The sequence below is a fragment of the Orbicella franksi genome, chromosome 5 (genome assembly GCF_964199315.1).
Source record: "Orbicella franksi chromosome 5, jaOrbFran1.1, whole genome shotgun sequence".
NCBI lineage: Eukaryota > Metazoa > Cnidaria > Anthozoa > Scleractinia > Merulinidae > Orbicella > Orbicella franksi.
Window position 1 is genome coordinate 13,584,841 of NC_138149.1, and position 21,164 is coordinate 13,606,004.

General features: G+C 40.9%; 4 protein-coding genes across 4 annotated transcripts; 3 read left to right on the forward strand and 1 right to left on the reverse strand.

The window, feature by feature from the left end:
* Positions 1-2,301: 2,301 nt before the first annotated feature.
* On the forward strand, positions 2,302-3,441 carry LOC145487779 (uncharacterized). Its single transcript, XM_081466589.1, has one exon. It carries the CDS (start codon positions 2,302-2,304, stop codon positions 3,439-3,441), a length of 1,140 nt encoding a protein of 379 aa, XP_081322715.1.
* LOC145486318 (uncharacterized) lies at positions 3,283-5,649 on the forward strand. Its single transcript, XM_081464957.1, has 2 exons — positions 3,283-3,864; positions 3,897-5,649. The coding sequence occupies exon 2, from the start codon at positions 4,694-4,696 to the stop codon at positions 5,291-5,293; it is 600 nt and encodes a 199-aa protein (XP_081321083.1). The 5' UTR covers positions 3,283-3,864; positions 3,897-4,693; the 3' UTR covers positions 5,294-5,649.
* Positions 5,516-6,544, forward strand: LOC145487780 (uncharacterized). Its single transcript, XM_081466590.1, has one exon. It carries the CDS (start codon positions 5,516-5,518, stop codon positions 6,542-6,544), a length of 1,029 nt encoding a protein of 342 aa, XP_081322716.1.
* A 13,330-nt stretch (positions 6,545-19,874) lies between these two features.
* LOC145488178 (uncharacterized) lies at positions 19,875-20,904 on the reverse strand. The gene has a single exon (XM_081466982.1). It carries the CDS (start codon positions 20,899-20,901, stop codon positions 20,026-20,028), a length of 876 nt encoding a protein of 291 aa, XP_081323108.1. The 5' UTR covers positions 20,902-20,904; the 3' UTR covers positions 19,875-20,025.
* Between the last annotated feature and the right edge of the window lie 260 nt (positions 20,905-21,164).

The window sequence follows — 21,164 nt, forward strand, 5'->3', positions numbered from 1 at the left end:
GTTTAAGAATTAACAAATTGAATACAACCAATGATATTATAGATATATTGGTTCAGTTAAGGCCTTAAAGTACTGTATTTTGATTCCCAGCTTTCGCCATTTAACAGCATCATCAATATATCTGTGTATTCCAAAATGCAACTGAAGGACAACTTCAAATGTTCACTGATATCATGTCACCACAACATTAATATTGTTATCATTATTAATATTATGATCCTCGCACTGGGGCTATGTGGCGTAGAGGCACGTCTCCCGGGTGGCGGATAGGGGAGCCCTCCCTTAGGGGGGTTGTACCCAAATAATACAGAATAGGGTACTGCGGACCAACATAGCCTTGGACAGGGACAAGTCTGACTCCAAACCCTAGTAGATGGAGCCTGTCAGCCTTGGTAGGTAGTCTGTCTAGGAGAAGGAAAACTCCAATTCCAAACTATGGGTAGATGGAACTTGTTTGCCTTGGAAGGCAGTCTGTCTAGGAAAAGGAAAACTCTGATCTCAAACCAACTGGTCCTCCTGGTTGAGGGTTGGACATAAGGCTAACAACCCTATTCTAGAAAACACATCCATTTTACAGAAACAGGAACAGAGGAAATCAACACTACTGGGTGTGATGGGCTTCCAGAGTCATCGCAAGATACTCATATGAACATCATGGGTGAAAGCCGAAAGGAAATCAATGACAGGAGGATGGAGGTCCTGAGCACCAAAACCAAGACCAGAATTGAATTCTGGAACGTGAGGATGATGTATGAGACAGGAAAGCTGCTACAAGTTACAGCAGAGATGAGATGCTACAATCTGCACATTCTTAGAATTAGCGAAATCAGATGGACAGGATCAGGCAGGTATAGAACCAACACAGGAGAGACGGTGTTATATAGTGGTGGAGAGGACGACCAACACCACGAGGGATTCACCATCATCCTGAGGAAAGGAATGGAGAAGTGCCGTGTGGGGGACTTGCATTTTTCAAAATTGATCTCCTGCAATGGCCTTCGTCGTAAAACGTGTCGCCGTATTTTTGGACATCAAACTTGACAGAAATTTTCCAAAACAACCAATAGGAATATCGACAAACCCTCACACAGTTTTGATGATTGATGCCTCGTGAATGATATAATGCAGTAGCTTTGTTGATGTGGTCGAGTTTGATACCCGACAAATTCGCTCAATGGAACGTCGGTTGTTTCGCGCTTTTAGGTCATGCTTGCCTTATGATTAAAAAAAATTGAGGCAAAACAATTTTTATCAAATAGAGCATTCTATGACCTTTGCATTGATATATAATTTGTAGTGGTTGTCTTTAAGACAGTGCGGTAATATTTTTTTCGCTAAGGACACCCGCGAAGGTTTACAGTAACCTTAAGCCAATGAAAGATGGTTCAAGTGGTGAACTAAGAAAGCTACGATACACTTTAACATCACTTAAGATCATTAAAGGCAATGGATCAACTGGATTTTGAAAGATTTATGACTGCCTTAGGAGAGCACAAGCTTCATGACCTAACCATGGTTGAATGGCAGAAATCTATTTAAGCAGAAAAGGAAGTCCCTGGCTATGACAAGTTCCTTGAGTTCCTTGATCTCCGAGCAACTGCCACTGAACTTGCACCTCATGAAACAGGCCCAAAGAAACCTCACATTCCTCCTGGAAGGTCACCAAAGTCACCTCCTTCAAAGTAGTTTTTAGTGTATACTGCAAACACCAAAGTTAAGTGCACAGCCTGCAATGGATCAAAACACAACCTTGCTTATTGCCAGTCCGTCAAAGCAAAATCACTTTCTGAGAAGCGGAACTTTGTTATGGAACAAGGACTTTCTTTTAACTGTCTGAAGGCAAAGCACACAAGTAAACAGTGCCCTTCACCAAATTGTTGTCTGAAATGTGGCAAGCAACATCACACCTTTCTTCATCTCGATGATTCTAGGGATGCAGTCAATCAAGACACATTGGAAACAGCAAAACCGGATACTCTCACGGTTTCAGCACCTGGTACTTCAAACATCACTGGCCCAGGAAATATTGCAAGTGATGGTGGCATCTCCACTGTTACCTATGTAACTGCCCCAGAAGCCATTGCTTCAAATGCCATTCTCATGATGACAACAAAAGTGATCCTTAGTGGTCCCAATGGTCATCAAATGGTTGCATGAGCGCTACTGGACCCAGCATCCACTGCCTCCTTTGTCACCAAAAGAGTCGTCCAATGCTTAAAGTTGCACAAACAAAAGCAAGAAATCACCATCAATGGAATCGGAGACACCTGGTGCTCCGCCCAAAGTAACTCTGTTGTTAACATGAATTTAAGATCTACTCAGAGCTCTTCAGCACTGGACAATGTTCAAGCTATTGTTTTGCCTTCGTTAACAAAATGCTTGCCTGTCACAACCCTTCTTAAAGGGAACTGGCCACATCTATCTTCTCTCAAGCTTGCTGATCCTGAATTCAATGTGTCTAAGCCTACTGATGTTCTCCTTGGTGTAGATGTGTACCATGACATCCTTAAGCCTGGGCTTATCCTTGGACCAAAGGGAACCCCAGCAGCCCAAGCAACCATGTTTGGATGGGTCTTGTTTGGGAACACTAACACTCATCAATTGCCAGCTGAAGTCACAACACTACATAGGTCGAATTCATTTCCAAGTTGCGAAGAAGCTCTCCATAAATTTTGGACCCTAGAGGAGCCACCTAAACCAAGGTTGCCTCTATCACCAGCTGACAGATTACTTGTGCCGGACTATGACCAAAGCCACAAACGTGATGATACTGGTCGCTTTGTAGTCAGACTCCCATTCAAGCCACAAGGGCCTCCTTTAGGCCAATCACAACCTCTGACTTTGCGACGCTTCCTTTCCCTTGACCGTCGTCTTCAACGTTTCGACAAATCCCAAGATTATGCAACGGTCATTAACGAGTACTTCACATTGGGCCATGCTAAAAGAGTCCCAGAGGCTGATCTCAATAAACCTGCATTACATTCATTCTACTTAGCCCATCATGCCGTCTACAAGGATTCAGCCTCAACCCCATTACGCGTGGTATTTGATGGATCAATGAAAACCACAACTGGTGTCTCTCTCAATGATCAGCTCCTTGTAGGACCGACTGTTCATCCACCCCTTAATGATGTTCTCATTCGTTTCAGACAACACCCTTATGTTCTCACCACTGATGTTTCAAAGATGTATCGCGCTGTTGCCTTGGCTCCAGAAGACACAGATTTTCACTGGTTCTCATGGAGAGAGAAGGCTCCTGATCCAGTTGTTGACTATCGAATGACGAGAGTCACCTTTGGAATTGCAAGTGCTCCGTTCTTAGCGACAAACTCTGGTCTGCACCTTGCAGAGCAAAATGAATCAGAGCTACCCCTAGCTGCAAAGGCTGTAAAAGAGTCCTTCTATGTCGATGATGGTCTTCCTTCAGTCGAAACCAAGTAAGAAGCCATTTTACTTCATCATCAACTTCAAGACCTCTTTAACAGAGGAGGGTTCAAACTTCACAAATGGGACTCAAACTGGCCTGAAGTTTTGAATTTAATCTCACCGGAGATGAGAAGCTCGAAGGACACTTCTAACCTTGGAAACTCTGACAACTTTAGTTCGTATAGTGTGATCGTCTGGGTGAGTGTACTTCTGAAAAGAACTGTTGTTGGTGACTGACGTTTCGACAACCTGAGCGGAAGTCATCTTCAGAGTCAAGTGAATAGTGTTTGTCAGTCGATGATGTTATAAGTCTGGTCCGTTGAACGTGATTGGTCAGTATAGCCATGATGGTATTGGCTGAAAGACTCGTGTAAAGTTTGTCATCAGTCATTGGTGGGTTTCGATCCGTCTATTGTTAGTCAAGTAGGTTGGTTTTTGGTCCGTGTATTGTTAAGTCGGTCTGTTAGAAGTCCGTTTGTCGGTTTCGTTTCTGTCATGGATAAGTGGTTTGTAAGGCGTCGGTAGTTGTTGACATCTGTTAAGAGGCGTTTGCTCTAGGTTAGTGTACCAGCTTTCTAGAGTCAGTCATTGAAAATAGTTTGTACTGTAGGTTAAGCACTGAGCAGAGTCCCAGTCAATGTTGTGGTTTGTCAGTTGACGAGACTGACTGAACACAAACGAGCCACGAGAAATGGTGATGCCAACAATCACATTGCTGTACATCATCAACTGACAAACCACAACATTGACTGGGACTCTGCTCAGTGCTTAACCTACAGTACAAACTATTTTCAACGACTGACTCTGGAAAGCTGGTACACTAACCTAGAACAAACGCCTCTTAACAGATGTCAACAACTACCGACGCCTTACAAACCACTTATCCATGACAGAAACGAAACCGACAAACGGACTTCTAACAGACCGACTTAACAATACACGGACCAAAAACCAACCTACTTGACTAACAATAGACGGATCGAAACCCACCAATGACTGATGACAAACTTTACACGAGTCTTTCAGCCAATACCATCATGGCTATACTGACCAATCACGTTCAACGGACCAGACTTATAACATCATCGACTGACAAACACTATTCACTTGACTCTGAAGATGACTTCCGCTCAGGTTGTCAAAACGTCAGTCACCAACAACAGTTCTTTTCAGAACTACACTCACCCGGACGATCACACTATACGAACTACTGATACTCCTAGGTTCAAACCATTTACTGTCTGACAACTTTGTCAAAACTCTTGGAATGGTATACAACTCAAGTCAAGATCACTTCAGATTCTCTTCCACTGATCTATCTGCTGAAGAATCAAGTATTACCAAGCGTGAAGTTTTGTCTGATTCAACAAAAATATTCGACCCCCTTGGTCTCATCTTGTGCATCACGATTATACCAAAGATAATCTTCCAGCGTCTCTGGGAGCGAGGAACCACATGGGATGAACCTCTCCCACCAGACATTCAGAAAAAGTGGTTGAATTGGAGAACACAACTCCCTGAAATTTCTGCCATCCGCATTCCACGCTGTTACACCCCAGTTGGCAGTGAAATTGTTGACCGACAATTGATCGGTTTTTCTGATGCCAGTGAGAAGGCTTACTGTGGTGTCGTCTACTTAAGAAGTTTCAACACGGCCGGCGGAATCTACACCTCCCTTCTTATGGCAAAAACATGTGTCACACCAATCAAGGAGGTTACCTTACCCCACCTCGAACTTTGTGGAGCTCATTTGCTCTCACAACTCATGAAGCATGTCCAAGAAATCTTCGCCATTCCAACCTGCAAGCTTTATGCCTTCACAGATAGTACCATTGTCCTTTACTGGATCTATGGAAGTAGCCAGTGATTCAAGACCTTCGAAGCAAACAGAATCTGAGAAATTCAAGAAGGCATTCGCCCAGAAAGATGGGCTCACATTGCTAGTGAAGAAAATCCAGCCGATGTTGGATCTCGTGGCCTTCTTCCAGGAGAAATCATTGATCACAAACTCTGATGGAAAGGTCCCAGTTGGTTGAAAGAAGATACTTCAAACTGGCAGTCCAAGATTTCTGCCCCTCCTACATTGGAAATGCTCTACTCCTCAGGTATCGATGAAGCAAGTTTGCAACTCAAAGAAAGAAAAGAAGTGTCACTTCAAGTAACTACTGCTTCTCATAAAGCCAAGCCTCTGATTGACATTGACAGATACTCAAGCTACATGTATCTCCTGAGAGTTACTGCCTGGGTATTCCATGTTGTTACCCACTATCATCTATTCAGCTCCACACTTTCAGTAGCTGAACTGTCAAAGGTTAAAATTTGGTTGTTCAAACAAGAACAAGCTAAGATGTTCCCAGATGCAGTGGAAACACTCCAGAAGAAAAAACCACTCCCTTTGTCCCATTCTCTGCAACCATTAAATCCATTTCTTGATGCAGATGGTTTGTTAAGAGTTGGTGGACATCTCTCACAGTCCCAGAAAGACTACCATTCTCGCCATCCACTGATCCTCCATGGAAAGCACCACCACACATCACTGATTATACAGAGTGAACACAAACGTCTGTGTCATACTGGTCCAAAACTCACTTTAGGAGCTTTTCAAGATCTCTACCATATTGTTGGTGCACGCAGAGCTGTGCACAAGTACACACATCAATGTGTGACATGTCAACGTGCATCTCCCAAGATCACAACTCAACTCATGGGCCAAGTTCCAGCTGCACGCCTCCTTCCAAGCTTCACCAATGAAAGAGTCTCAGTCGACTACGCAGAACCTCTGACTCTGAAGATTGGAACTACTCGCAGACCAACCTACTGCAAGACCTATGTAGCCATCTTTGTATGCCTAGCAACTGAATCCTGTCACATTGAGTTAGTATCAAATCTAACAGCAGAAGCCTTTCTTGCTGCCTTTCATCGTTTCATTTCAAGAAAAGGAAAACCAATTGAAATCTGGAGTGACAACGCATCTTGCTTCCATCGTGCAAACAAAGATCTCAAGGAACTTGAGCAATATCTTAAACAACCAGTCTCACAAGAATCTATTATGAATTTCTGCTCTGCACAAGGCATTCAATGGAAATTCAGCCCACCAACAGGCCCCGATCATGGCTAAGTGTGGGAAAATGGGGTGAAGGCCTGCGAGCGTCATCTTAAGCGAATAGTTGGCAAAAGTAAACTTACCTTTAAAGAGATGACAACTGTTTTGTGTCAGATCGAAGCTTGTCTCAACTCCAGACCTCTCTTCATGTCACTCGACTCAAATGATGATGGAATTGCCCCACTTACTCCTGGTCATTTTTTAATTGGCCAACCACTCAAAGCACTGCCTGGCCAAGTTGCAACAGTGCCGATTTCAACCCTAAAGCAATGGCAACTCTGTTAAGCTCTTACACAGCATTTTTGGAAGTGGTGGTCAACCGAATATCTCAATGCCCTTCAGCGATCCAATAAGTGGAGGCGACGCAAACGATGTCTTCGCGTCAACGACATTGTGCTCATTAAGGAAAATCGCACTCCACCATGCCAGTGGCCCCTTAGCCGAATCATCAGAACCCATCCTGGTCGAGATCAGTTAGTCAGAGTGGTCACTGTCGAAACTAAAACCGGAACATTCGTCTGCCCAAATGTAAAGCTGTGCTTGCTGGCACCATCCGAGGGTGCTCAGTAAAGACTTTGTACTTATAAACAACTTAAGCTAACATAAAGACAACCTCATTCCTAGGGTCTCTCTGAGGTTGACATAAAGAACCAAATGAACTCAAAGAAACATTTTCAAGTAACTTTATTAGAACAAAGAATACTATTAAGAAAACACTATTAAGTAGCATTTACATTTTATCTTGATTATATCATGGCCGGCAAAATGGACACGCTTGACTTGTTTAGCTCATTAGCATATTTGTCATGCGCAGTTTTGTTCTGTTAGTTGAAACCTCGTGGTCGATTGAACTGTCACGTTTTCTATCATGCAAGTTTGTTGTGTACCATCTCATAGAGGTTTATCAAATACAGTCCTGTAAGAAGAAGGCTCGTCTAACATGGAGAACATCATTGCGGGATGTCAGAGTCAGAAGAGGAGCTGATGCTGGCAGTGATCACCATCTTGTCATGGCAACCCTGAAAATGAAGCTAAGGAAAAATGGAGCTGGCAAAGCAACACAACAGCAGTTTGATGCAAACAAAATAAAAGAACCTAGGGCACAGAGTAACTTAACTCTCCAACTGAAGAACAAGTTTCAAGCACTGGCAGATGCTGAAAAATATATACCGCCTGGCACGAGTGACATCAACACCATGTGGGAGCAAATCAGAATAGCCTATACACAGACCAGCGAAGCCTGCTTAGGACGCCAACAGAAGAAGAGGAAGGAGTGGATCACGGCAGTTACCTGGCACGCCATCGAGATCAGAAGAGACACAAAGAAGAAAGTCATGGACACCAGATCAGAGAGGCAGAAAGACAGATATAGGCAGCAGTACCGAGAACGAGCCGGACAGTGAAGAGGATGGCAAGGGCAGATAAGAGGGCTTATATGGAAGAAATGGCAAATCAAGCAGAAGAGGCCACCAACAGGGGAGAACGACAGGTGTACAAGATCACCGAGCTCATCGGCGGGAAGTACTGAAGAGCCACTGACGTGACGATTGTGGATAAACAGGGAAGGCTACTAACCACGGAAGCAGAGCAGGAGACAAGATGGGTAGAGCAGTTCAGCAAAGTCCTGAACAGACCACCACCAACAATTGAAGCAGAAGTACAGGATCCTGATACTGACCTAGATGTCAGCACCGCACCATCAGAGAAAGAAGAAATCATGGCAGCCATCAGATCCCTCAAAAGCGGAAAAGCCCCAGGACAGGAAAGCCTTAATACAGAACTATTCAAGGCAGAGCCAGAGTTTCCAGCACAAGTTCCTCAGCCACTCTGCAGCAATATGGGAGGACAAACAACTACCTGACGACTGGATGGAGGGTGTTATCATGAAGATTCCGTAGAAAGGAGCCCTGAGCAACTGTAACAACTGGAGAGGCGTCACCCTTCTGTCTGTCCCTAGCAAGATCCTGGCCAAGCTCATCATCAGGCGGATCTCTGAAGCAGTGGACCAGCGACTCAGACAAGAGCAAGCAGGTTTTTGAAAAGGAAGAGGATGCACGGACCAGATCTTCACTGTACACCATCATCAAACAGTGCACTGAATAGCAGAGGCAGCTGTACATTAACGACATGGATTTTGAGAAGGCCTTTGACAGCATCCAGCGAGAATGTCTATCGCACATAATCAGGGTTTGTGGAATTCCACAATTGGGACTTTTGAGCGAATATTATTTTTTAGGGCGTCAGCAATATGTGCTATTTTTCCAGTTTCGGCAGGCATGCAACTTGTGTCGAGCAGACCGAACTTCAATCAATCCTAGAAAACTTCAATTACAATTTTTAATCAAATAAAACTCAGTTTAGTGATTGACTTGGTAAGGGCTTTGAAATCCCAGCTTATGAGAAAAATCAAATTTTTGAAGTAAAATCAGTGGTCAGTTTTTACAGAGTGAGCCTCTTAACAATCCCTGTTCAGTTCTTCAAAGAACTAAGAGTAATATAGTTTCAGGAATCAAGCTGTGTACAGTAGTTCACTTGTAGAGCATCGCAAGGTCATAGGTTTGACTCCTGTTAAGAAAACTTGTATTTCCTAGTATACCTATGTAACGGATTGATTCAACATTTATAAGTGATGATGATGATGGTGATAATAATAATAATAAGAACAACAACAACAACAACAACAGCAACAACAATAACATCAACAACAACAACAAAAATATACCTTGCTTAATGGGCCACACTTGATGCATAGCTTTGCAGTCCTTAATTGTCCAGAATTTGACCCGAATTTCAACGTTCACATGAATTAAGGAATGGGACAGAATTAAAAAATGCCAAAAAAGGGAAAAACAATTGGGCAAATAATATTTTAGTATTCGAGGGTCTTTCTTGAATGTAGGCTTACTAATCCGTGTGGACAGAAAACGTTTATGCATGTCACATGACATGACTGTTATTCGGTGCTTAAATTTTGGCGCCATTTGTGTTTGTTCTCTTCACTTCAAGTTTACACCACTTTGTACGGCATCAGATCACGGTTAAAGTACCAAGGCATGGCCTTCCATGTTCATTGTTTTTGAGCTTAATCAGGGAATCCAGGAAAATGCCATTGGTTGGTGTGAAATTTGTCATTCTTTTTTGATGAACGGCAATTTACTCAATTACTGCTGTCTCATAAGGCCATTTGAGATGGAATCTAAAATCCCCGATCGAATCGTAGTCTTTTACAATAAGCTTGTGGTTTTAGGATAGGAAAAACGTCATCTTAACAATGGTAAGGTGGTGTATTTCATGTTTTTAATACTTAACTAGCAGCTCGATGTGTCCGCCATGTTTGAAAAGCACGGCCTGGACTTCAGGAAACTAGAACCGAGAGAATTTTCTTGCTGCTATAGCAACAAAGCCTTTCCAAGATGGCGGACGAGCTTGCAGTGGGTTGTGCCTAAATCCTACCGCTCAGAAGGACAACCGAGGAGTGCTAGGAGCGAGTTTCCGAGTCGAGCAGTTTTCGGAAATTGTCGGCTATTCCAATATGGCGGACTATACCAATCACATAAATATGCAAATTACCAGTGGTAAAACTATGTTGATCAACAAGACAAGTACCTTTTTATTCACCTGACAAGTTAAGAATAATGTGTAGAGAGTAAAGCACTGAGCTGTTTGGCCAATGTGGTATATTTCTTTAGATCTCTTCCCGTCTAGTTCGTAAACCGTAAAGGGCCATTCCATTTAATATCCGCACCCCCCCTATTGAGGTATTACTTGAAACCCCCCCTCAGATATCATTTTCTTGAGAGGGTACCCCCTTGGATTTAGATAAATTGGCCACCCCCCCCGGAAATTTTGCGATTTTAATTTTCGTACTTACAAACCTCTTCAGACGTCTTCAGCATATCATTTATTTGGGAAAATGGCCAATACAAAATTGAAGGATCACTTTACACTGTCTTTATATATAAATATATATTGTCATATTGATTTTTCACAAAATTCTACTCTTCACTGAAACCCTGAAGAAACAGAAGGCACGTAACTTATTTACAAAACATTACTTCCTACACTAATTAAAATCAGTCACTTTCAGACAAAGAAACCTAGGAAATATGACTACTCAGAGCTAAATGGGGGTAATGAGAGGGTATGTCAAGTGACCCCAAACTAAGAAGGATAGCTTAACAGAATACTTATTATCACTTGAAGAAAATCACGCATGTAATAACAAATACAATCTCTAAAATTTGAAATAATTTCCTTCCCATTTACACCAGCTGGGTTTTATGTGGCAAACATAGGGGAGAATTTATTAATGGCATTGAGTGAGTAAGCTGGGGGAAACAAGAGAAAATACACATTGCTGTGTGATATTTTGCATGATGAGTAGGAAGACAGTATACATTAACATACAAACAAAGAAGGTGGAAGAAGTGTGAACTACATGACAAAATGTCAAAACTCAACATTTCTTTTTCTAACTTGTAAAACTGTAACTGGATAACACTGAGTAATGACATCCTTTGGGCATAAGAGGAAATTGAGCAATTTCAGAGAATCTATCAGGCATCCTTATTCAATGACCCCCCCCCCTCCCCCTCGGATTTCCCCTAACCTCAATAGGGGGGTGTGGATATTAAATGGAATGGCCCAAATTTGTACACCTGCTAACACATTACACTGTAGACGTCTTTGACTTATAATAGGCACAAACGTTTTTAAATACGTTGTTCCTTCAGGACAAATTTTTTTATTGATTTGGTGGATCCCCGAATTCAAACTTCCTTTGCCTTGTCCCTCTGGCCGGTAGGATCTTGGAAATACTACCGCCCAGAGGGACAGCTTGTGTATAAGGTAATTGGACTTCAGTCCATGCACATTTTTATTTGTAGAATAGTTTGATACATTGCTCTTTAGCCTTACACTACACTAGATTATCACTCTACAGTAACATTTCAGATTTCTGTGATCTTGACCCTCTGACCAGTAGGATCTTGAAAATACTACCAGCCAGAGGGACAGCTTAGGTACAAGATAATTGGACTTAAGTTCATGCACAGTTTTATTTGTACAATAGTTTGATACGTTGCTCTTAAGTTTTATACTAGACTAGCATAACTCTACAGTTGAATCTTTTCAGTTTTCTGTGATCTTGTCCCTCTGGCTGGTAGGATCTTGAAAATACTACTGGCCTGAGGGACAGCTTGTGTATAAGGTAATTGGACTTAAGTGCATGCACATTTTTATTTGTAGAATAGTTTGAAACATTGTTCTTAAGTTTTATACCACACTAGAATGACTCCACAGTTAAATATTTTCAGTTTTCTGTGATCTTGTCCCTCTGGCCACTAGGATCTTGAAAATACTACCAGCCAGAGGGACAGCTTGTGTGTAAGGTAATTGGACTCAAGTCCATGCACAGTTTTATTTGTACAATAGTTTGATAATTCAAAGGCCGCGTGCAAGAACGTCCCCTAGATTTTTTGGCCATTTTGAAAGTGTTCAAAGATAGCTGAATTTTGGCATGTAGGCTTCGTTGTACCTGAGAAACATTGCTCTGAATTTTTTTTGGCTGGAGCGCTCTTCGTTCTCGAGAAATAATGTATGCAAAAAGCTCAGTTTTCCAAGCGGCATCTTTTGGAGATCTTTTGTTGAACAAAAAACAAAAGAAACCTTATTATTTTGTTGAACAGCAAACAGGCAGACTGTTTATAGTGTATTCCACTGAATCTTAGCTGTCTTAAAGTCAAAGGAAAATAGTATATAGAGCGGAAATCTGGGAACAGATTGTTTACATCGGTTATTGTGACGTAAACACAACACGTGAATCGATCGAGCGGCAAATGAAACACCATCGAACGAAAAAGAGATCTGCCGCATTAGAGCTCTGTCAACTAATATCTTAAGCATTGTGTTAAAGTACCTTGTGTGCCTGCCTGGTGGTTGAGAGGCATCATAAAGCCTCGATAAACCCGTAAGTCATCAGCACGTTTTAAAGAATCAAAATGTGTTCTGAAACTTCGAAGGTAGCTGATATACCGTAATCGTGTTATCGGCGTTTGAAGTCAGATCGAGCCAGGCAGCAAAGCCCAAGAGCAGTTCTTGTCCAAGAAAAATACCCTCTCGTGAGTTGTGGCCCATTTGCCAAGCATTGCTAGTGTCAAAGTTTGGAAAGCGAGAACTGGTTTTAGAGTGATAAAATTTGTCTTGTATCGACCGCCATGTTTTTCCGTGCACGAGGTTTAAAGACCTTTCCCGGCATGCATTGCGATCACGTTCTGCTCGCGTTTCTCAAACTGGTAACTAGATTGTTTCGGCTTTTTTCATTTAACGATAATAATGGCCAACAAGTAGCGATCGATTGTAACATAGATCTGTGATCCAGGTTGCATTGATTTTATTTCATGTCGGCATGATTTGTAGTATTTTGAACTTCTGGGATCAGCGGACATGCAGATGTATGGAGACCCGTACGTTGCGCAGACGGGTTAATTTGTTAATCTGTTAGGCGGTGCGTGACATAAAGCTACGATCGCGTTTCTCGAAAAATGTGTATTTATCTCGTGATTTTTAGCCATTTAAGACGTTACTGTATTTGGAAAAGTGCTTATTTGATGTTTATTTGTTCAGTGCAGATAATCATTGTCCCAGATAACCAAAGTAAGTTCCAGATCTTAACACTATTTTCCGGCCGCCATATTTTACCTATTTATACCTGAAATCAACATTTTTGAGCTTATACGTTGCGTGAAATTAACATTTTGCTGTTTTCTAAGTGAAATGAACATCTTTTCCGTCACGCGTTACATGAAATCAACATTTTTACCTATTTAGACCTGAAATTAACAATTTTTAGCTCATAAGTTGCGTGAAATTAACATTTTGCTGTTTTCTAAGTGAAATCAACATCCTTGTCGTCACGCGTTAACGTGAAATCAGCATTTTTACCTATTTAGACCTGAAATTAACAATTTTTAGCTTATAAGCTGTGTGAAATTAACATTTTGCTGTTTTCTAAGTGAAATCAATATCCTTGCCGTCACACATTAACGTGAAATCAGCATTTTTACTTATTTAGACCTGATATTAACAATTTTTAGCTTATAAGTTACGTGAAATTAACATTTTGCTGTTTTCTATTAAGTGAAATCAACACCCTTGCCGTCACGCGTTAACGTGAAATCGGCATTTTTACCTAGTTACACCTGAGATCAAAAATTTTTAGCTTATAAGTTGCGTGAAATTAACATTTTGCTGCTTTCTAAGTGAAATCAACATCCTTGCCGTCACGCATTAACGTGAAATCAGCATTTTTACCTATTTCGACCTGAAATCAACATTTTTGAGTTGATACGCTACGTGAAATTAACATTTTGCTGTTTTCTAAGTGAAATCAACATTCTTGCCGTCACGCATTAAAGTGAAATCAGCATTTTTACCTATTTAGACCTGAAATTGACATTTTTGAGCTTATACGTTGCGTGAAATTAACATTTCGCTGTTTTCTAAGTGAAATCAACATCCTTACCGTCACGCATTAATGTGAAATCAGCATTTTTACCTATTTAGACCTGAAATTGACATTTTTGAGCTTATACGTTGCATGAAATTAACATTTCGCTGTTTTCTACGTGAAATCAACATCCTTGCCGTCACGCATTAACGTGAAATCAGCATTTTTATCTATTTAGACCTGAAATTGACATTTTTGAGCTTATACATTGCGTGAAATTAACATTTTGCCGTTTTCTAAGTGAAATCAACGTTCTTGCCGTCACATGTTAACGTGAAATCAGCATTTTTACCTATTTACATTTGAAATCAACATTTTTGAGTTTATACACTGCGTAAAATTAACATTTTGCTGTTTTCTAAGTGAAATCAACATTCCTACTGTCACAGGCTAACATGAAATCAACATTTAAACCTTTTTTGACCTAAAATCGACATTTTTTGAGCTTTTACGTTGCGTAAAATTGACATTTTTCTGCTTTCTAGGAGAAATCAACATCCTCTCCGTCGCACGTTAATATGAGTCAACATTGAAGCACTTTTGACCTGAAATCAACAAATTTGAGCTTATATAAGCTGCATGAAATTGACATTTTGCTGGTTTCTAAGTAAAATCGGCTTGGCTTGGCTATTATAACAAAGGATCAGCTCTGTTTATCATAACAAAGGCCCGGCTTCGTTTATTTGAAGGACTCGGCGGGAAAAGGGCGTCAGGTATTTTAATCAAAGGTGAACTTTGTCGAAAACGCTCCAAATTTCGCATGCAGTTTCGTTCAGGTATGTTAAGCAATGTCCCGTAGTTTTTGCGCTAAAGTTCGCTTCATGCTCGAGATATTGCATATGCAATAAACCACTCAGTTTTTCCAACCTGTGTGCCTTTTTTGCATACGTTATTTCTCAAGAACAAAAAGTAACCCAGCGAAAAAAACTTCAGAGCAATATTTCTCAGCTGAAACGAAGCCCACATGCCAAAATTCAGCTAGTTCTACGCACTTTCAAAAATGGCCGAAAAATCTAGGGGACGTTCTTGCACGCGGCCTTTCAATTGCTCTTATTGTTTAAGTCATAAAGCAGGCTAGAATATTGAGGATTCCCATTTATATGAAGGTTATCAGACACTTGATTTCAATGCCTTAATAAAACTTATTTTGCATTCACTCCAAGTGAAACAGAGTGCCAGGCAGTACTAGGACACATTTCTGGCATGTCCAGTGGGCTCAAGTTGTACACATCAATATTTAATATATTATTTTGTGACTTACATACTCTGTGTAAGGATAGAGAAATTCCTTCAGGAGGATTGTTAAACTTAAAGAGTTGGATACTGTTCCTTAGCATTGTAAGACTATCTGTTTACGGAATAAACACAAATTAAAGTAACGAAAATGGCCTTCTATTGTCTTTTTTTTGTGAATGTTGTTTACCTTTAAACAAAATAGGTTTAAGGAAATCCTTTATTTAATCAAAACGTATTACTTAAAGGACACTGACCTGACATACTCAGAAAGCCACTCTCATTGCAAAATTTCTAGTCTATTACCCTCATGTTTATTAAGCCTGTATCCTGCAAAGTCACTTCTAAAATGAGGCTTTCTAAATAACAAGTGTAAATAGTTAATAAGTGTAACCCCAGTTACCCTAAAAATAAATCAGATTGAATAGTTTGCTGAGTTTGCATATTTGTGCACCCATGAGTAAAATTGGGGGGGAGGAAGGGGTGCAGGAGCCCCAGAAGAATAGGGGGCAGGAGGCAGGAGAGGAAAGGGTGGGAAGTGGGAGTTCTACGAAGGAGGGAATCATTTATTAAGCATTAAAATACTTTCAAAAAGAAGAACCCAAATGTTTTTTGACTTATATTTAGCTTATCTTGAGATTTCTGGACTGAAGAAAAAATTAAATCCGCCCTTGGACTGAAAAACTGAGGCCAACTTCTGGTAAAATTGGAAACCCTTTTACAGTGGTTATATCATAGGTCATAAAATGTTGTCATTTAAACTGTCAAAAGACGTGAAGAGCTAGAGGAGCAAGGCTGAAAACAAAGGAAAAGAAACGCCAAAGTATTGCGCAGCTAAATGATAAGTATGTGTTTTGAGTGTCCTTATTTACAGGGGACAGGGCAAAACAGAGGAGGGCGGGAGTCGAGATAAAGGTACAGGAAGCAGGAGAACTGGGAGGTTCTGAGCCCCTTTCGCCCCCCATCCCCACCCCCCCCCGAAAAAAATTAAACAACAGCTTAATTGAATGCGCTTAAATTTTTTAGTCAGCACACAAAACAATTATTATAAATGGAACAAATAGAGCTAGTTGCATTAGAAAGCTTATAGGGGTTCTTACGGTGTAGGTAACAGAGTTAATGATCTCCCACCCCCAGTAACTAGTCTCAGACAATGTAAATTGCACGTGATGAATTGGCACAAAATAGGCAGAAAATTCAAGTGACAGAGACTCTGGCGGCCATGTTGGATGACAAGAACAATAAACTAAGCTAATTCTTTTGTTAATGGTCATCCAACATGGGAGCGATGGCGTCAGTTAGATATATGCCAGTTAGTTAGATTTATGGTAATATAAATGTGCCAGGCTCTTTGTCTACAATTAGTCCACACAAGCTCAGGCTCTTTTGACTGAACATTTTTTTACACATTTTAATTGAATCCCTATACACAGGATACACCTAAGCAAAAGAATGATTATGATTGTGGTGTCTTTGTCTGTATGGTAAGCTGTGCAAATACCATATTCTATCAATTACCATGTCTCTTTAAATAATCAGCTTGGCTTCAATTAATTCAAATCAAAGTGTTCATCTTTACCTGAACTGATCACTTGTGCTAGTGATAGATTTGAAATTCATTAGTATTATCTATGTTTAGTTTCTAGAGCATCTCAGCAGGGGACAAACACCTAATTTCAACCAGGTATTTTGAATCAAAAGCAAGTATCAACACTTCTCATCGCATGACAAAGTAATGGAAAATCAATTTAAACCAAACTACATGGATACCAACTACACATCTCCTATTCATAACACTTTCTTGCAGAAATTCACTATGTTTGCCTTATTTTCCAGGATGACATTCCCTCTCTCCATGAAGTGATGAAAATGCAGATCTCACAGCAAATGCTACCAAACTGAAGGAATGTACATTCAAAACAACTCAAAAGTTCTCATCAATAGTAAAATATTAATTTTGCCCGAAAAGGATTCATCTCCATATTTCCTTAATCAGTTGTACATATATATAAGTTTCCCTCACTAAATAAACACTCTAAATCCATCGTTCAACGTAACATTCCACAAGGATACTGTCATGTTCATTGATTGAGAATTATTGCAATGGCAACAAAGCATGAATAGACTTTTACAGACACCATGAACTTAAGTGCAATTACCTTATACACAAACTGTCCCTCTGGTCAGTAGTATTTTCGAGATCCTACCGGCCAGAGGAACAAGATCACAGAAAACTGAAAATATTGCTGCAGAGTGATTGTAGTGTAGTGTAAGACTAAGCAATCAATCAAACCATTCTACAAATAAAACTGAGCATGGGATTAAGAGCATGTCCACCAGAGGATCAGGCAGAGGTGATACATGCCATCTCACCGATTTCAGTGAAACTTGGCCAGATTGAAGGGCATACCCAATAACTCAAAAAGCCAAAACGGTTTCAAAATTGCAATTTTCCGGGGGGAATTACACCCCCCTACTTTTTTCACATAAATTTCTTTAAATACTACACTAAATGAGGGTAAAAGTAGGGGGCTCTTAAACCTGAGCAATTCATCCAATTCAATTGTGGCTATACATGCGTGTAGATTAGTCCTACTTGAGTTATGTACGGGAGTTTCATGTAATTTGATTGATTACCTGTCAATCAGTGTAAGCTAATAACTACCCATATAAAATGGCATAGCAAAGTATGGTGATTTTGAGGCCAAATATCTCCTGTGGCCCAGTCCCTCCCAAAGAGATATCTATACCACGGTTCAGTTCCACCTTTGGTCTGTACGAATTATCAAAAAAAATTTTGGGACCTGCCATTTTTTGTTCGCAGATCGAGCTCAAACCCTGCACATCTTGCAGAAGATTTTAGTTTAATGACTGACATCGTAAAAGTTCCTGCATAAACCGCACCCGTTGATTAGCCATAACCCCAAGATGGAAGCTCAAATATTGAAAAGAAACATAAAGACAATAAAGTTTGAAGTTCCAGTGAAGTTCTAATTGGTATAAAAACAAAGACAACCAAGTGCAGTTTCAGAACACTGATACAGCGGCTGTTGCGAGCCTTCAAATGCATTTAAAAGTCTTTAGATAACATATTTTCACTTGTTATACCTTCTCGTCTTCCTAATTCACTCTTCTTAAACTTGAGATTTTCTCTTGATAACATAATCGCTTCGCCGGAACACTCCATGACATTAAACCTCGTACACCATATTGAAACGATACGAATTAGTGCTTAGTAGCCAAGCTTTGAAATGTGGAGGGGAGTCTGGGCATCACAACACACAAGAGGGCACCTATTTACTTTAGAGCGATACTACGTACCATCAAGATCTTTGAACTACTACAGCAGGAGAAAAACTTCACACAGACGAGTAGTTGGATAATCCAATGGATAAATGTTGCTGTAAAAGTGATAGCAGTCGCAGCTAAACTAGAAGAACTAATAATGATAATTATTTACAATGCTAATAATTTTATCGAAAAGGATCAACAGTGCATTATAATTCTCAAATATTAAATATTTTAATGCTATTGCCAATGGTATTAATACCACTGAAAGTACTTACAATACTGATAAAGAAATAAAATTGGCTCAGCAATAATTACAGTACTCTTTTTCACTATTTACAATACTAAAAAAGTTAGAGTTTTTACCTACATATTATTTCTGTACTGACTTTCAGGTAGATGATTTGAAAATAATTACGCGAATTCCACCAAAATTACTTACAAAATGGTACTAGAAGCTAGCACGTGAGGTGATTGTTGCTCACAGTGATTTTCTTGCAAAAAGTTCTAAGGGATTCGTGTGAGGACTTGGCTGTCGCGCATATATTGTCATAGGGCGTTGACAACTGCGAGGTAGTGTATTGATCTGTTGGATTCCAGAAGCCCGAGCCCACGTCTCTCTAACCATAGCATAATCACCTCTACATAGCTGAATTGTAGCTTCCTCGCCTTGCTTACTCAGAAAACCCTACATCGAAAACATTTTGACTAAAATAACGCGAGTATTGATGGTTGGGTCCCTAAGTGTATGGCGTGACCAACTTTTGAGCCTTCTTGTTGATCGTTTAACAAACAGAGCTCTCGCTGCTGATTTACAACTTAAATGTTTAAAAGGGAAATAGGAAAAAAAACATGATACGAAAAAAAAAAAAAAACTGGGAAACCGACCAATATGCAGAAAATGGAAGTGTTGATATTTATAATTTCGGAAAAAGTTATATTTATGACAGTTCAGTGTCACTACAGTTCCAACTCGCGCCAGATCTGTTGCCTTGTCCGTATAGCAGTGGCCTCTTGTTAAAACATCGTCGTCATCTTCAGTTTCATCGTCATCTGCATGTTGAGATTCTTCAACTGTATTGCGTGGCAGTCTACCAGTTCTATTGAGGTTTGATAGCCTGCTGAAATAGCGGGAAATCTGCACAGTTGTCAAGCACTCATTTTTCTGGAATCTCTTCTTCCCGCTACTGTCTCGCAACCCCTTCATGCACATTGCTACATCTCCCGAATTAGCCTTGTGGCCTTTCTCTTCCCCCAGAAAGAACACCTCCAGCAAATAGTCTCTCACATTTTCGGAGAAGTTTACCGCATTTCTGACATTTTTAAGGGCCCATCCTTCCTCTGCATATGGCATGTTTTGATTGTCAGGTTGGACGGCTGTGGCTGCAGCCGAGGTGGAAGGCACAGATTGAAGATATCCACCAGCCAAGGACTGACAGGTTTCTTCCCATTTGCGCTTGACCTGGTCCTATTGAGTCTCCCGTTCAAGTCTTATAAGGTGCTTTCCCACATCGAGATGCCTCTGCAAAGCAGCAAATGACTGATACACTTTGATGCATCCTTCCTCGGGGCAAGCGAATGGGACCCTGTCTTCATCTTCTTCCCCTTCACACTGGGTGGCGGGATCTGGCTGAGAGGGGCTGGGTTCAACAGGAGATGGTGGTACAGGTCTCACCAGTATCAAGGTTCCCACTTCCTCGTTTGGTCTTCCAAATGGTAATAAAATGGTAAGATTTGTTGCTCCCTGTGGAGTACCCAACCGTGCTAGTATAGTTAGGGTGAAGAATTTTCCAGGTCCAATGTTGTACGCCCGCCATGTCCTCAGTCCTCCTTCCTCGTAGGAAAAGTTGTTCAGGGACTGTACGCCTGTCATAGTGTGTTTGTGCATCGTCTGCAAAGTAGTTTGCACCTTACAGACCGACGCATAGCACCCCTTCACGCCGCCACAAGACTCGATAGCTGCCTTCATAGAAGCTGCCATTTCCACATCGTTTCCCTCGTTCACAAATCGCCTAATGTGACTCTTCATTGAGGCGATCCAACGGTCACATATATCCTTTCCCGCCTGAGGCTCACTTAAGTCATAGCGTGCAACTCTAACTCCACTGCCCTCCCCAAGGCTTGGTAACAAGAGCAACAGGAAAGCGGTATGATAACACCCAGCGTTATCCGACTTCAGAAAGGCTTCTGCGAGGTGGGGCTTTAGTCCCTTCAGAGTTACTAGTGTGTGCTCTAGGATAGATGCCACAGCAAACCAATTCTGGTTACAGTCATCAAAGAGGTGAATGAAGGTCCTTGTCTGAAAATAATTGCAAAAGTGTAACTCATCATCTCTACCAAACATGAGTCTGTTGTACTGTCACGATTGTGTAGTTATTACCGAAACCATTTTCAGGCCTGGGCATTTGTTCGGATAAGCTTATCGCCCAAAGATTTTATTAGAAGCAAACAAGACAAAATGGAGCACCCTACCTCACTCGGCATTTAATTGAGTAAATAATGTGAGACGAGTACCTCAACTTCACTGCCAGTTTCATCTTTCGTGATTGCTACCGTCACATGCCAGGATTTTCCTTTTTTCCCAAACCAGTCTCTTTGGGTCTGTCT